At 52.5% G+C, this 14,031-nt stretch overlaps 1 protein-coding gene across 1 annotated transcript in view; it reads left to right on the top strand.

Moving 5' to 3' along the window:
• Cachd1 (cache domain containing 1) overlaps positions 1–14,031 on the top strand; it is a 153,831-nt gene that overhangs the window by 118,660 nt on the left and 21,140 nt on the right. Inside the window, exons 8-13 of the mRNA XM_003479120.5 lie at positions 1,648–1,797; positions 6,013–6,246; positions 9,553–9,702; positions 10,596–10,719; positions 12,140–12,257; positions 13,459–13,627. Coding sequence (XP_003479168.3) covers positions 1,648–1,797; positions 6,013–6,246; positions 9,553–9,702; positions 10,596–10,719; positions 12,140–12,257; positions 13,459–13,627 — 945 coding nt within the window. The remainder of the gene's footprint in view (positions 1–1,647; positions 1,798–6,012; positions 6,247–9,552; positions 9,703–10,595; positions 10,720–12,139; positions 12,258–13,458; positions 13,628–14,031) is intronic.

Genomic DNA, 14,031 nt, shown 5'->3' with positions numbered 1-14,031 from the left:
GTTGCTCAGGCTGGACCTGAACCCACTGTGTATAGGCTGACCTAGAATTCACAGTGATCCTCCTGCCTCAGCCTCCTGAGTGCTGGGATTACAGGTGTGCACCACCACACCTGGCCATCAAAGATATTCATGTCTAGTTTAAAAGAAATTTTTGTCTAAAACTTGGTGGTTTTGCAGCATCACCTGCTTCCTAATCTGGGACACCTGTGTCTTGAAATTCTATCTGTGGTTTATTAGTGGTGTTCACGCACTGAATCTGACTTTCAGATTTGCCTGAGTGCTCAGTGTAGTAAACACAGGGATTTTTACCGTATTATTTTTCTTTGAGTCAGATGTTATTATGCTCAGTTCAGTTGTCTATAGTACTGAACCAATAGCAGTTAACTTTTCAATTCTGCACAGTGATGAATACTTTTAAAAGTGGAAATGTTCGCACTGGAAGCAATTCTAGCACTGTGACTTTGTGGTTAGGGTCGTTTGAATAATAACAGTATTTATTATGTGTATAACAAACTAGCCTAGCACTTGGGCTTCCAATAAGACATGTTTTCTCTGTGACAGTTTCTGAGGGTCTGGAGTCTTCACACAGCCCAGCCGGGGCCTCTGATTCCAGGTGCCCCCGCAGCCACCCCCGTAGGAATCACCCGTCTGGGCCGTGCTCAGAGGAGGGTTGTTCCTGAGGACTTGGGTGCTGGTTGTTGGGCTGGAGGGGAACAGCGTAGAGGCTGCCCGAATCATCAGTGTGGAGCATCCTCAGAGAGACGCAGCTAGAACCTTAATCAATGCACAAGCATTAATTCTCAGTTAGAGGAAATGGTTCAAGGCATGGTGCCCCGAAAGTGTCTGTTTAAACCAAGACTCCAGCTGACACTGAAGGAACCAGGAGCATTCTGTAAGCTCCATTGCTGCTTCCTGCAGGGCGGCCCAGCCTCTCCGCATGCATCCAGGGTGGTGGCTTCCTCCATGGCTCCTTCTCCAACTTCCAGCCAGGCTCAGCTATCCCACCATTGCCCGAAGGGCCAGGCATGTGGGTCCCAGCTTGTGGTCCTCCCTGGCCGCTGACAAGGGTCAGGGCTCTGTCCTCTGTCCACATCCCACGTACCTGGGCAGCACTCTCTCTGCCTGCCAACTTCCCAAGTATGGCTCCGCAGGGGTCATCTCAACCACCTGATAGTTGTCCTGAATAAACTGGACAAAGTTGTCACTTTTATAGTTCCTGTTATATAATCTTATATAAGAGTTAACAAAAACCTCAGCAATTTTCAGTCATCTTGCATTTCAACGTGGGATCAGTAAGTGGTTAACTGGCTCCTTCCGCTGGCCCTGTTGTGACCCCTCTGCACAGAGCAGGAGTTCCACACAGGGCTCATGTAGTCCTCTCACCCGACCTACACCCCCAGACCTGGCCATCCAGGGCTTGGGTACCTCGATTCCCCTTTGCGGCCCTGACGCACTCCTGAGAGGAAACCCCCCCCCCCCGGGCTGCCTGGTCAGGGCAGCAGGGCAGGGTAGACAGATGCAGCCCGGGAGGTGACAGTGCCCATTGCATGGGAGGACAGAGAGGCTGGCCAGCAGGGTCTCGGGTGGGGGAGTCAGCTGCTCCAGCCTGCACCTCTGTGTCACCCCGATGCATGTGTTTCTGTTTAGACACAGACATGGTCATCATCTACCTGTCGGCCGGCCTCACGTCCAAGGATGCCCCAGAGGAGGATAAGAAGGCGACTCTGCAGGTCATCAATGAAGAAAACAGCCTCCTGAACAACTCCGTGATGATCCTGACCTACGCCCTCATGAACGGTAGGCAGCGGTGTGCGGCTTTCCTTCCTGGGGGCTGCCGCTTCTGAAAAAGCAGAGTGACTCTCTCCTCAGGGTGCTGTGACGGGAGGCACAGGCTCCTCCTGCACCTGGCGTCAGAGTGCAGGGCCTTGGGGGCAAGCCTTTCTCCCCAGCCTTCTCCCTATCTGCATTCCCACCAGGACATGCTCTCCTCCACTTCGGCTCCTTCCCAGCCCAGGTCATCCAGGTTTTCATTTGTCCGTTCGTGTGAAGGTTGTAAACTTGGCTCCTGTGCTCAGCACATGGGCCTCTGTTCTCTCCTGTCACCAAGATGGTGAAAGCACTGTCCCTCCAGCTCCTTCTGCAGGGCAGGGTGGGGTCAGCCCAGTGCTCAGCATACCAGGGTCCACATTAGAATCCATGGTGCCACTGCTAAGCAACAGGCTGCTTTTCCATCGGAAACCATTCAGCCTTCCCTCACGATTGTAAATGACTCTGCGTCCCAGGACCCTCGCCCGGTTCCCACAGCAGTGCCGTGGTAGAGCCACAGGGTGAGCTGATGAAGCCGACCTTCACAGAGATGTACACGGGTGCTGACAGCGTGCAGAGCTGGCCGTCACCACAGCGCTTGCTGTTCCTCCAGGTTGTCCCTTTCATCGGGCCTTCCTGGCAGCAACATAACAATTGAGTTCATCACAGGGAGTTGGGGCAAGCGCCTAATATATTGTCTCGGTTACTTTTCTCTTTTTGGTGAGACAAAATACTTCACTCCTGAAATGAAGGAAGGAAAGCTTATTTGGAGGTTTTAGCCCATACTCAGCTGGCTCAGGCAGGGCGGCATGGCTGAGGCACAGCTGTTCATGGTGACTGCAAGATATAAGAGAGAAAGGGCAAAAGGGTAAGGCTTGGCTCTTCCCCTCCCTTGTACTGTGTGCCAGCTCCACCCCCAGCAGGTGCAGCGCTCCCTGCCAATCCCAGCACTGGACTCAGCCGCCTTTGAAAGGCCCAGCCCCCTGACTGCATGCAGCTTTGGGGAAGTCCAGACTCGAAACATAACGCATCTTCGTTTACACATTCCTGTGCGCCTTTAGTAACCACAGCCCATCCGCCACCCTGAGTATTGATCCATTTCCATTTTTATGCTGCTGTGTAAATGCCATTATGTTGAACAAACTTAGCAAGACTTGGTCAGTTCAAAGAAATGCTGATTATTTCCCCCTGCTGTCAGCCTGCCTTCAGTAAGCCTGACTGTCCACACAGTGCTGCACCCTCCTCCCGTGGCCACACCACCCTCTGCTTCCTCTGGCCTTACCCTTGTGTCACGGGACCAAACTGACCCCGCAGCTTTCCTGCCTCTGCTGCTGCATTGGCTTCCTCACTAACACATCTCCATGCAAAGCCTGGATGTTAGGGTGAAGCTCTCGGTTTACCCACATCAAGGATGTTGGGGGAATGCTTTTAAAATACAGAGCCAGGTGCTGCCCTCCGGTCCTGCTCAGGCCCTGTTGGGAGGGATCTGAGATCTTCCGTGTCCGAGGCCCACACTCTTGCTCCGGTTCGGCTCCTGGGGCCCAGCTGTCTGGCGCCAGAGGCCCCACCTGCAATTTCAGCAGTGTGGCTTTTTGTTGCAAGCTTCCCCATCTGTTACCTGTGGGGTGAGTACACTGAACTCCACTGAGCCCAGAGTTGGGGACTGAAAACTCATGCACTGTAGGATGGGTCTCAGACCTTACTAACGAGGAACGCGATAAATATCAGGACTCCACAGCCAGCTGGAGAAGAGGAAAAGAGGCTGTGGGTTCCGTCTCCACAGTGCGACTCAGGCTTGGGGTCCCTTGCTGTCCGGGGCCATTCCCAGCTGTGTGTCTGTCTGATGACCGTGTCTTCCACTGTGCTGCCCGAGGGACCCACACAATGTCCTCCCTTCCCTGGCCCTCTGTGTTCCCCAAGAGCACGCACCTCACGAGCTGCTGGAATACGTATCCTCGTTGTCTTGTGTCCTGAGCCAGCTCTGGCCAAGGTCGCTCTTTTCCTCTCCCTTCGGCTCCCTTCACTCACGCAGAGGAGGCAGGGAGTCGATTCCTTCCATGCAGCTTCCGCTGCGCTAAGAATCTGGGGCTGCGGGATGCAGAGTCCCCGGTCTCATTGTGCAGATGGACATGCAAATGAACAGAGCTGCCAGAGGCCGCCGTGGCTCCTCTCGCTCTGTGAGACATGGTGGTTTGATGGCAGAGACTGTGTGGAAAACTCCCGCTGTCACTGACCCTTCGCTGTGCCGAGTCCTCCTGCCAGAGGCTCCCGTGCATCTGTGGAGCCTGATGATCCTACTGCTTAAAACCTCTGGCACCTTCCGCACTTCCAGCTATCTGTTCTGTCTGTCTGTCTCTCTGTTTCCCAGTGCTGCTCCCCTGGAGGACATATTCCCTGACCACTAACCAGGTTACGTGGGGTTTCAGCAGGGGGCAGAGCCACTCCAATTTTGGAGTAGAGAATTAATCTTCACACCTAGAGTGTAGAGCACATGGGGGCAACTGGAACAGGAAAGATCCTGCACGGGCGGGCAAGCTCTGGAGGTCACAGCACATAGACTGTACTCAGCACTGTACTCAGTGCACACAGTGAGGTCTCAAAGCCACAGACTTTGAAGATCCCTCCGAAGCCTGGGCATAGCCTGGCTGGAGGCATCCCACCTGCTCCCAGCCCTGTGTCACCTCAGGCACAGAGCAAGGCCTGCTGGATGCTGCTGATTTGGCCAGAGAAGAGCGCCATGAGCTGGGCAGGCGGGTCCTCCTTCAGTGTCCAGCCTTGCAAGGCTTGACTTTGGGCACCTTTAACTTGGACGCATACGTATGCTCAAAAGGATTCTGGGAGCGGTCATTCCTAGCATGACCACTGATGGTTGACAGCCCAGCATGCTTACCTGTCTGCCACTCCAACTCTGCAGCCACCTGTGTGAGCGACCAGGAAAAACACCGTGCTTTGTGACTCTTTGTCCTATGCTGCTCTGCTTTGCCTAGCAGATACTGTCACTCATCACCTTTTGCATGTTGAAAATGCCAGGTCCATCAGTGCCTGACAAAGAAAGGAAACACAGTCACTTCCAGCGCTGTCCCCTGCTGTTGACTGTCCTCTGAGGCCAGGGATCCATCTTGTCTGGCTGTGGTTGGCTACAGATGCTCTGACTTTGCTACCTCGGCACTGTGACAGCAGAGGGAGCCGGGATCCAATTCTGACCTCTCTGGCGCAGTTGCCCGTTCGTTGCTTCAGCCTTGCACGTGAGGAGTGAAATCCGAGTTTACCTGACTACAGTGTTGAAAGGGAGAAAGCATAGCCGTTAAGTTCTGTCCCTACGCAGAGTGGACTTCGGTGGTGAAAATACATCCCTTCTCCCTGTAGAAAGGTTAAAAACACTAATAGGGTGAGCATGAAGACAACAGAGTCTTTTTAATGTCTGGGCATTGTGGTTTGCTGTTAAACTTCGTGAATATGAGACCAGAACATTTTTAAATGCACTGATAGGGTCTCGGTAGTGACGAAAATCATTTGAATTTGTTTACAGCGATACCCATATGCGATCAGTTACTAATCCTTTTGACTGTGTTCCAACAATAACAAACTTTAAACGATGGTTTATTAAATTTATTTTCATACTATAGATTACAGATGTTGTAGAATAGTACATACCAGTCTGCCTAAATCTTTTAGAGTTTTCAAATCCCCCAAATATAAAACTATACATTAAATAAATGAAATCCAGTATTTTCCTAACAATACAAAGGATGGAGACATTTGTAATTAAAATGAGCTTAAAGAAATGGGGCTTGGACCATCCTGAAATGCAAACCATCCTTCTTTCATTGAGTTTCACGAGACTCTGGCTAGCGTTTTACAAATAGAGAAAGAATGAAATGGTAAACTTATATCCTTTAAAGCTCTTACAGTTTCATCTACTACTCTAAATTAAATGCAGACTTGTTCACCAGTCCGTTTGCTTTCACATATTAAATGCAGCAAAGGAATTCAAATCTTGTGATTAAACTTTCTGGGGTGAGCACAGTCTTAGCAGATGGGGCTCCTTCGCCCCTGCGTCCGCCCCTGCCTCTGAAGACCCCACGCCTTGGTCCTCACACGGCCCCTGTAGGTCCCAAGGGGCACGGTCTCTGCTGAGTGGGGGAGGAATGGTGGGACACGTACACGTAACCTCTGCCTTCTTGGCCCCCCTTGTTTTGCTTCCAGACGGGGTGACAGGGCTGAAGGAGCTGGCTTTCCTGCGGGACCTGGCCGAGCAGAACTCAGGGAAGTATGGCGTGCCTGACCGCAGCGCCCTGCCAGTTACCAAGGGCAGCATGATGGTGCTGAACCAGCTGAGCAACCTGGAGACCACGGTGGGCAGGTTCTACACCAACCTTGCCAACCGGATGATCGATGAGGCTGTCTTCAGCCTGCCCTTCTCCGACGAGATGGGAGACGGTGAGTCAGGGGCTTCCTGCTAGGTGGGGGAAGAGATGGAGACGTGGGGATGGGGCTAGAGATGTCACATTCGAGAGCAGAAGGCCCTGCCCAGTCCCTGACCGCAGTGGCACCCTGGCGCTTCGAGGCGAGGCTCCCACGGGCTCTCTAGTGTCCATGTGTAGTCAGTGGCTTTGCACCCTAAGTGGCTTTGCACCTCAAGTGGTAAGTGAAGTTCAGACAATCTCAGGGTCCCCCCCAGCAGCTGGGTGCTGCTGCATGGCCTGGCAGTGACGCCGCCCACCCGTGTGTCCCTGCTGTCCTGTCACTCGATAGCACCCTGCTTCTGTCGTCATGGTTACTGGCAGCAGCATCCTGACACCCCAAGTTATCTGCAGTGGGATATTGGGGGAAGTCTTAACTCTCCTAGGACTCGGCTTCCTGGCTAAAAAACAGAACTAGATTTCCCTCAAGACAGTTCGAAGATTAAATGCTGTTGTGCGTGTGCAGTGGCTGTGGACGCCTGGCCAGCAGTGCGAGTGCCACTGCGGTCTTTCCTTCCTCCTGTGCCCACTTGCCCCGCCCCCACAGAGCAGGTTACCAGCCCGACGGCAGTGTGGCTGCATCACAGTTTGATGTTAGGCTCAGTTAATATGAACTCTCCAAAATGCAGGTACTCAGAGAAAATTCATCTAATAAGTAACAAGCGCAGAGGGAGTATTTTCTGGAAACAGGTGAATGTGTTCTTCTATAAAGAAGAAATAGGGCAACTCAGCTGCTGCTGTCCCTCTGTCTGATTGCCTTCCAGGTATGCAGAACAGGGACCCCATGTTTAAGTAAGGTTGTCTCCAACATAAAAAAAGTTTCTGTTCCACACACACGTGACTTTGCACACTAATCAGCCACAGTGCACACAGGGCCGGGATGGTACACATCTCATGTCTGACCAGGAAAGCTCTGAAATCCCACAGCTTTTGTGCCAAAACCCGGCCCTGCACAAAGGCAGAATCGAGCAGCCGAATTCTGTCACCAGGGAGGCGAGACCCTTTCTTAAGGTCCCCTCTGCAACCAGAGAGTGACTCCGAGGCTTTCTGTCAAGTTACAATACCATGCCTTGGTTGCCTGTTGTTCCATGGTGTCCCAGTTCATGTGTCCTGTACAGTGGCTGCCAGTCCGGACATCACCTGATGGTCTGTGTCTTTTCATTCTGTGTCCCCGCCCCCAGGGGTGTTGAGTGGCAGACATACCCTATAACTCCATGGCACGAGGCATCAGTAAAAGCAGACCCCTATGTGCGTGACTCTGATCAAAGCCACTAAGATGTCACAAGCTGGGCATTTACATCCTTTGAAAGCCAGTCTGGGTGCTTTAGGTTGGGGCAGAATGTCAGCGTGGCAGGGACTCACATCCTTCTGTTTGCCACAGTGGGATAGAGCGTTTTCTACCGACTTGATGGAGAAGTTGAAGTGTCGGCCTGTCTTTCTTTTTTTCTTTCTTTCTTTGTCTTTTTTAAGATTTTATCTTCAACCTGTGCAGAGAACAGAAACTCAGAAGGAGCGTGTGTCTGGCCCTGGGGTATTTCACTTGTGCTTTTGGGGCTAGGAAAATGGCTGTAGTCAGGATGAGAATGGAGCTGAGCTGTAGAGCACTTGCCCAGGGTGTGTAAGGTCCCGGGCGCCATCCTCAAGTTGCAGCAGAGCCAACATATCTCAGCGAAGGCCTGGGGATCTGGTCTACTGTGCCGGCCCTTACCTTTGAAGCCCATTTGCCCAGGGAGACCCAAGCAAAAGCATGCAGAATGCATTCTTAGAACTTCTCAAGTGTGTGTGCCTTCCAGTGTTTTATAGCAAGGGTGTGTTCTAACTGTAACCTGCCGAGAGAATGCCCTGAACATGAGAAGGGACCCAGCATGTGACTTGAGAGTCTCAATGTGGTGCCCACTTCCTCCCGGCTGTGAGGTCGAAGTCCAGATGCCTCCCCGGGGTCACAGAGGAGGGGCTCTCTGCTTAGCCACAGTGCAGGGACACAGACCCGGAGGAGAGAGATGCCCCATGTCCATGTCTGCAGCCCTTGACCAGCATGCTGTAGGGGGTGGGGTTATTCCATCTCAGCCCATGTCTGGTCCCTGTGGAGCCTCAACTGTCAAGGTGGCCAGGGAGCCCAGATGTCCAGGCTCAGGGCTGCACCCAAACAAACACACCCAAGACTCACAAAAGCTGACATGCTTTCCCCCTAGCCCTGGCCCTGGCCCTAGCCCTGACCACGGGGACACCTGGCTACCTGGACACCCATTTCTTCAGGAACTCAGTGTCTCTGTCAGCGGCTCAGAGTTCCCCATGGCAGCTTCTGGCCCTTTCAAAAGGCTGCACCTCTCTTCCCAGTTTCTGAGAAGCTGCAGCAGTGGTCTGGACGAGTAATGCTTCTGAGGACTGCCCTCACACAGTGTCTCTTGATCCAGAATCTTCCCGGAGACCAGGAAAGCGGTTGCCTCTGTGTCCCTTACACAAAAATGTAGCAAGGGCTCAGGGAAGTCCCGGCCACTGTCCCCAGCTGGAGGAGACCTCAGGTTCTCCCAAGTCCTTGTCCTGTGGCCTCTGTTTAAATGAACTGCGAACACTTTCAGATTGGCTGAAGGGCTCTCTCACCTCCCTCTCCAGCTCACCTACAGCTTGATGAGGGTGATCACAGTGTGCGGTGAATGTTTCACAGTTATTCCAGTAAAGCACGCATCACAGTTAATCTGACACACAGTCCTCCCTCCTCCCAAGTACATCCATCTCACCGTCCCGGCCACATCCTACAGCAGCTTTGGAGAGCTCTCTCCTGAGGGTCTTTGGTTTGCACTTTCTGGCAGTCTTGATGTCCTGAACCCATTTCCTGGTCACTTTGATTTTGGGGAGGAACTGGAAGGCGCCCAGTGCCAGTGAGTAAGGTGGAGGAAGACACAGCTTGTGCTTCACAAGCTGCCTTCCTGCCAGGTGCTTTTCTGATCACACCCTCTGAAGATCCTCAGGAGAGAGTGCTCCAGAGCTGCTACAGGGCAGCAAGGATGGTGAGATGAGGGTGCTCAGAGCCAGGGAGCTTCCTGTCGGGGGTGAACAGCAGTGTCTTTTTCTCCATATGTATTTAAAATTAAACATTGACCGTGTGTTTTGTTCACACCCCAGCTGTCTGCCAGAAGCATTTTGGTTGGTTTCTGGGTCGCTCAGGTTTTCTCCTAAGCAAACCGCGAGCTGATACCATCTCTGGGCTCACTGAGGGCATCACCAGACTCTCCCAGAGCCTTGCCGTCCGGCCTTAGCCTTAGCCATGCTTTGTGTCCCACAGGCCTGATAATGACTGTGAGTAAGCCCTGTTACTTTGGAAACCTCCTGCTGGGGATCGTGGGTGTGGACGTGAACCTGGCCTACATCCTGGAAGACGTGACCTATTACCAAGACTCGCTGGCCTCCTACACGTTCCTCATAGACAACAAAGGTAACAGGCTGACCCTCGATCCTGGGGAAGAGTGGCTTCCTCAGCTGTACAGAGAAAACGGTCTGCAGTGTTCTGGTCCCAGCAAATGCAGCAGGATAGAGAAGCTGTCTGAACAAAAGCCACACGGCTAGCCCTGTTCACGGGACACCTAGCAGAGGCAGGCAACAAAGTACATGGTCTCTGTGTTGTGCAGAGGGAGGGTAACAATTCTTTGTAATGTGCAATTGAATAATATACCAAACGTGGTCCTGGCTGGACCTGATGGCACACATTTGTAATCCCAGCACTCGAGAGGCTGAAGCAAGAGGATCTCTGAGTGCAGGGCTGGTCTGAGCTACACATAGTAACACCTTCTCTCATAAAACAAACAAGTGAACAAACGAAAGGAAGGCGGTACCTTTGGCCAGCTCTATCCTGTAGCCCACCTTTTTACCCATTTTTTTGTTTGTTTATATTTTGCCCTTTTTTTGAGTAAAAAGGAATTCTTTGGGGTCACACATAAAATATACAATATAATCTATGTATACCTCAAAACTTACTTTATTTTTTATATTTTTCTGGTAATATGAAAGAAGGAGAGCAATAGAAAACCCTGCTAACCCTGCAGGTTAGCAAAAGGTCTGACGTGGCTCTGTGGCTTTTATGTTGCTGTCTTTGGAGTTTTCAGCACTAAGGTTTATGAGGCAGATTAGAAATATCATAAAATGAAAACCAGTACTGCCAAAATGTTCCTGGTAATTTATGACCTCTTTCTGCACCTCGGGAGTCTCGAGTGAGCCCAACAGAGCAGGTTGGGACCAGGATGGGGCTGGGCGCTGGGCCTCACCAGGCGCTGCTGGAGAACTGGGCTCCCCAGCCACTCTCTCACGCATGCGCTCTGCTTCCCGTTGCAGGCTACACGCTCATGCACCCGTCTCTCACCAGGCCGTACTTACTCTCCGAGCCCCCCCTCCACACGGACATCATTCACTATGAAAATATCCCCAAGTTTGAGTTGGTTCGGCAAAATATCCTAAGGTAAGGACAAGGTGGGGTCATCGCATTTTCTTCTTTTCGCGTGGACCTGGTGAGCTCAGGTACCAGGTGTGATCACCACATGCACGGATGGATGTTTAGACTTTTAACAAACGTGTTACAGTAAAAGACACATCAAGGTAGGTGGGGTTTAAAAAAAGGATAAAAGGGGGTGGAGGATATAGCTCAGCCTCACCGTGCCTGCCCTGCAAGCGCAAGGTCATGAATTCAATTCCAGGTACCAAAAAAAAAAAAAAAAAAACAAAGAGAAGGTTGAGCTGAGAGCAGCTGAAGTGGGAGAAGTATTTTGCGTCTTACAGGAGAATAACGACAGTGTATCTTTTATTGTAATAAATTCAGTTATTATCGTTGTTGATCAAACATTGGTGACCATTTCTGTCAGATAAGAACACAGTGCTGGCCGGGCTTGGTGGCACGCACCTGTAATCCCAGTATTTGGGAAGCTGAGGCAGGAGGACTGCATAGATTTCAGACCAGCCTGGGCTGCACAGTGAGACTCTGTCTCAAACAAAAGGAAAGCAATGCTGTGTGGTCACCCAGCTTATTTCCCAGATCTGCTACCTGTGACTTCCAGCTCCTCCCCCAAGTCCAAATGGCCAGGAAAGGGAACTGTGTGGATCAGTGTGAGGCGGCCAGGACTGCACTGAGGCCCTCAGGAGAGCCCACTCCAGAGCTGCAGGAGCGGCCCCACTGGTGGGAGGAGTGTGTGCAAAAAGCAAAGATTTTAAGGGAGATTAATGTGGTGTGTCTTTTAGTATAATAGAAAATCTTTAATTAAACGTTCAGTGTAATTTTTCATCACACCTCGGATGAAGATGTCCTATAGGGAATAGGACAAGTCTGTGATTATTTTATTGCTATCAGAATATCTTGAGTACTTTTTCCATGAGAGTAGCAGCTAAGGTTTTCTTGGCCTCATATAGCAGAGAAGGCTCAGAATTATTACTTGTTTGTAAAGTCTTCCAAGTCATTGCCAGTGTTCACGTTGTCTTTAACTGTGAAATAAGCTCTGTGATACCTTGTTTTCTAAAAGTACCAGTTTTACCAGACTAGAAAACACTGGCAAAGTAAAAGGCAAGGGCCAGCACTGCTGCATCTGCCAAACCATGGTCTGGCATAATCCCGAGCTCTCCAGGGTGGCCTTTCACAGTGAAAGCAGCCTGGGCACTTCCCGCGCCAACCCACAGGTCTTAGACTTGGGGTTCAGGGCTGGGGAGTGAGGATGTCCAGCGCAGGGCCGATGCATGCCTTTGGCGGATTGCAGACCTCAGGTTGCATCTCTCGGGGCCCTGAGTTTCAGGGCGCTTCTGACATCCAGAGCGGGAGGGGCCGCAGACGCGTGGCTTCTGCTTGGCTTTGCGAGCCACTCCCCTTCACCTTTGCACTCTGTCTCCTGGTGCAGCCTCCCCCTGGGCAGCCAGATCATCTCGGTCCCTGTGAACTCGTCTCTCTCCTGGCACCTCAACAAGCTGCGGGAGTCCGGGAAGGAGGCCTACAACGTGAGCTACGCCTGGAAGATGGTGCGTGGGGCCTGCGGGGCACGGCAGGGCTGGGTCCATGGTCAGTCGGGCTCGCAGTGCAGGGTGGTGGGTGAGGACCACCTTCCGCAGAGGCTGCCTCCCTTCCTCCTTTGCTGTTTATAAACATGACAGTTATTCATGGTGAATCAACCAAACTACACACAAGGATGGGCAACAGTAAGCAGCGCTGTTCCCTGCCGCTGTGAGCACAGCAGGACTGGAATGCAGCCTCAGGGAGACACAAACTGCCTTGGGTGTGCAGCCTTTCTCAGAGACTTAAATTGCACTTCCCGCCTGCCTGCCTTGAAGAAATCAGCAGAGCAGGCTTAGGAGGCTGCACTGTCTTTCACTTCCCACCTCGAGGGCCCTCGCCCATCTCGGTTACTTACAAACCGTCTCAGGCCTGGGAACAGACCCACAGCCGCACTCCGCACCCACTTCTGCCTACCATGTGCAGTTGTGCTCCGGCACTTTTACCGGTGTGACAGGTGCCACAGACATGTGACCCACTGCATGATGGCTCACACAATGTCCCGAGGCAGGGACCCCTGGGCCTCCGGTCATCTTCTAGGACAGCACCATTGTGTCCAAGGTCACTTGCTAATTGGCTTTTGACTGTTTGGGAATATTTTCCTTGCTAAACGTTAGGTGAGCACCCATCTTTGGGAGGAAGGTAGATATGAAAGTGCTTGCATGTCCATGTGGGCACTGCACCCTGCAGCCCCACACTGGGTACCCGGGTGAGGCTGAGGCAGAAGCCTGGGCCAGCCAGGACACTGCCCTTGCACTCCGAGAAATGCTGCTCACCTCCTGCCGGACAGGAAAGTGGTCACTGGGAACCCAAACTGAGAGCTGGGTTCTGCTTTAAAGGCTGCTCGTGTTTCCCCCACTTGAGGATTTGCAATTGGCTGTAAAGTAGTAGATTCTTGGAACACTCACCACAGAGCCAGGGGCGTGCTCTGGAGAACATTTTCAGCCCAGATGGGAAGCCTCACACCGTCAGCCCGTGCACCTGTGACTGTTAATAACCCCTTGAGTAAGCAAAGGAGGCACCCACACCCCTCACCCACACATCAGCTATCCCATGCACGCCTTCCAATGAGAGTGGAAAATGGAGGCCACAAAGAATGAGCTGTGGGATGCCCTTGTGCCCACAGATCCTCGGGCTTCCGTGTCAGCAATTCTTTCCTGGTTTTCACAGGTACAGGACACGTCCTTCATTCTGTGCATCGTGGTGATACAGCCGGAAGTGCCTGTGAGACAGCTGAAGAACCTCAACACTGTGCCCAGCAGCAAGCTGCTATACCACCGCCTAGACCTGCTGGGCCAGCCAAGCGCCTGCCTCCACTTCAAGCAGCTGGCGACACTTGGTAGGCAACACCCTAACCCCCCCACGCAGCTCTGAGCGCCCCACAGGTGGCAGCTGCCACCTGCAGTGCGGGGTGGGGTGAACGTGTGAAGGGTCGAAAGCCTCCCCCTGGGTCCAGCCTCCAGCACACGCCAGGGCAGGGTCTGTGTTCCGGTGATGCATGGGATGAGCTCACACCAGAAACCAGAAGAGAGCAGGGCCGGAAGGAGGGGAACAGACAGGTTCCAGTCAAGCAGAGTTCTGTTCCCAGTCCCCCCCAGAGTCTCTCTGTGCACGCTAGGGCGAAAAGGACGTTTTGCTGTGAGCACACACTCCCCATCCCCATCTGGTGCACCTGTCCCAAGGCCCTGGCTGCTTCCCACAGCAGCCCTGGAAAGCTCTTCCCTGAGCGGCTTCAGGGGTGCT

This window comes from Cavia porcellus, unplaced genomic scaffold, assembly GCF_034190915.1.
Source record: "Cavia porcellus strain 051 isolate PalLab524CR breed Dunkin Hartley unplaced genomic scaffold, mCavPor4.1 scaffold_1, whole genome shotgun sequence".
NCBI classification, from domain to species: domain Eukaryota; kingdom Metazoa; phylum Chordata; class Mammalia; order Rodentia; family Caviidae; genus Cavia; species Cavia porcellus.
The sequence above is the reverse complement of the archived record's forward strand: the minus strand, read 5'-3'. Positions and strand labels throughout refer to the sequence as shown.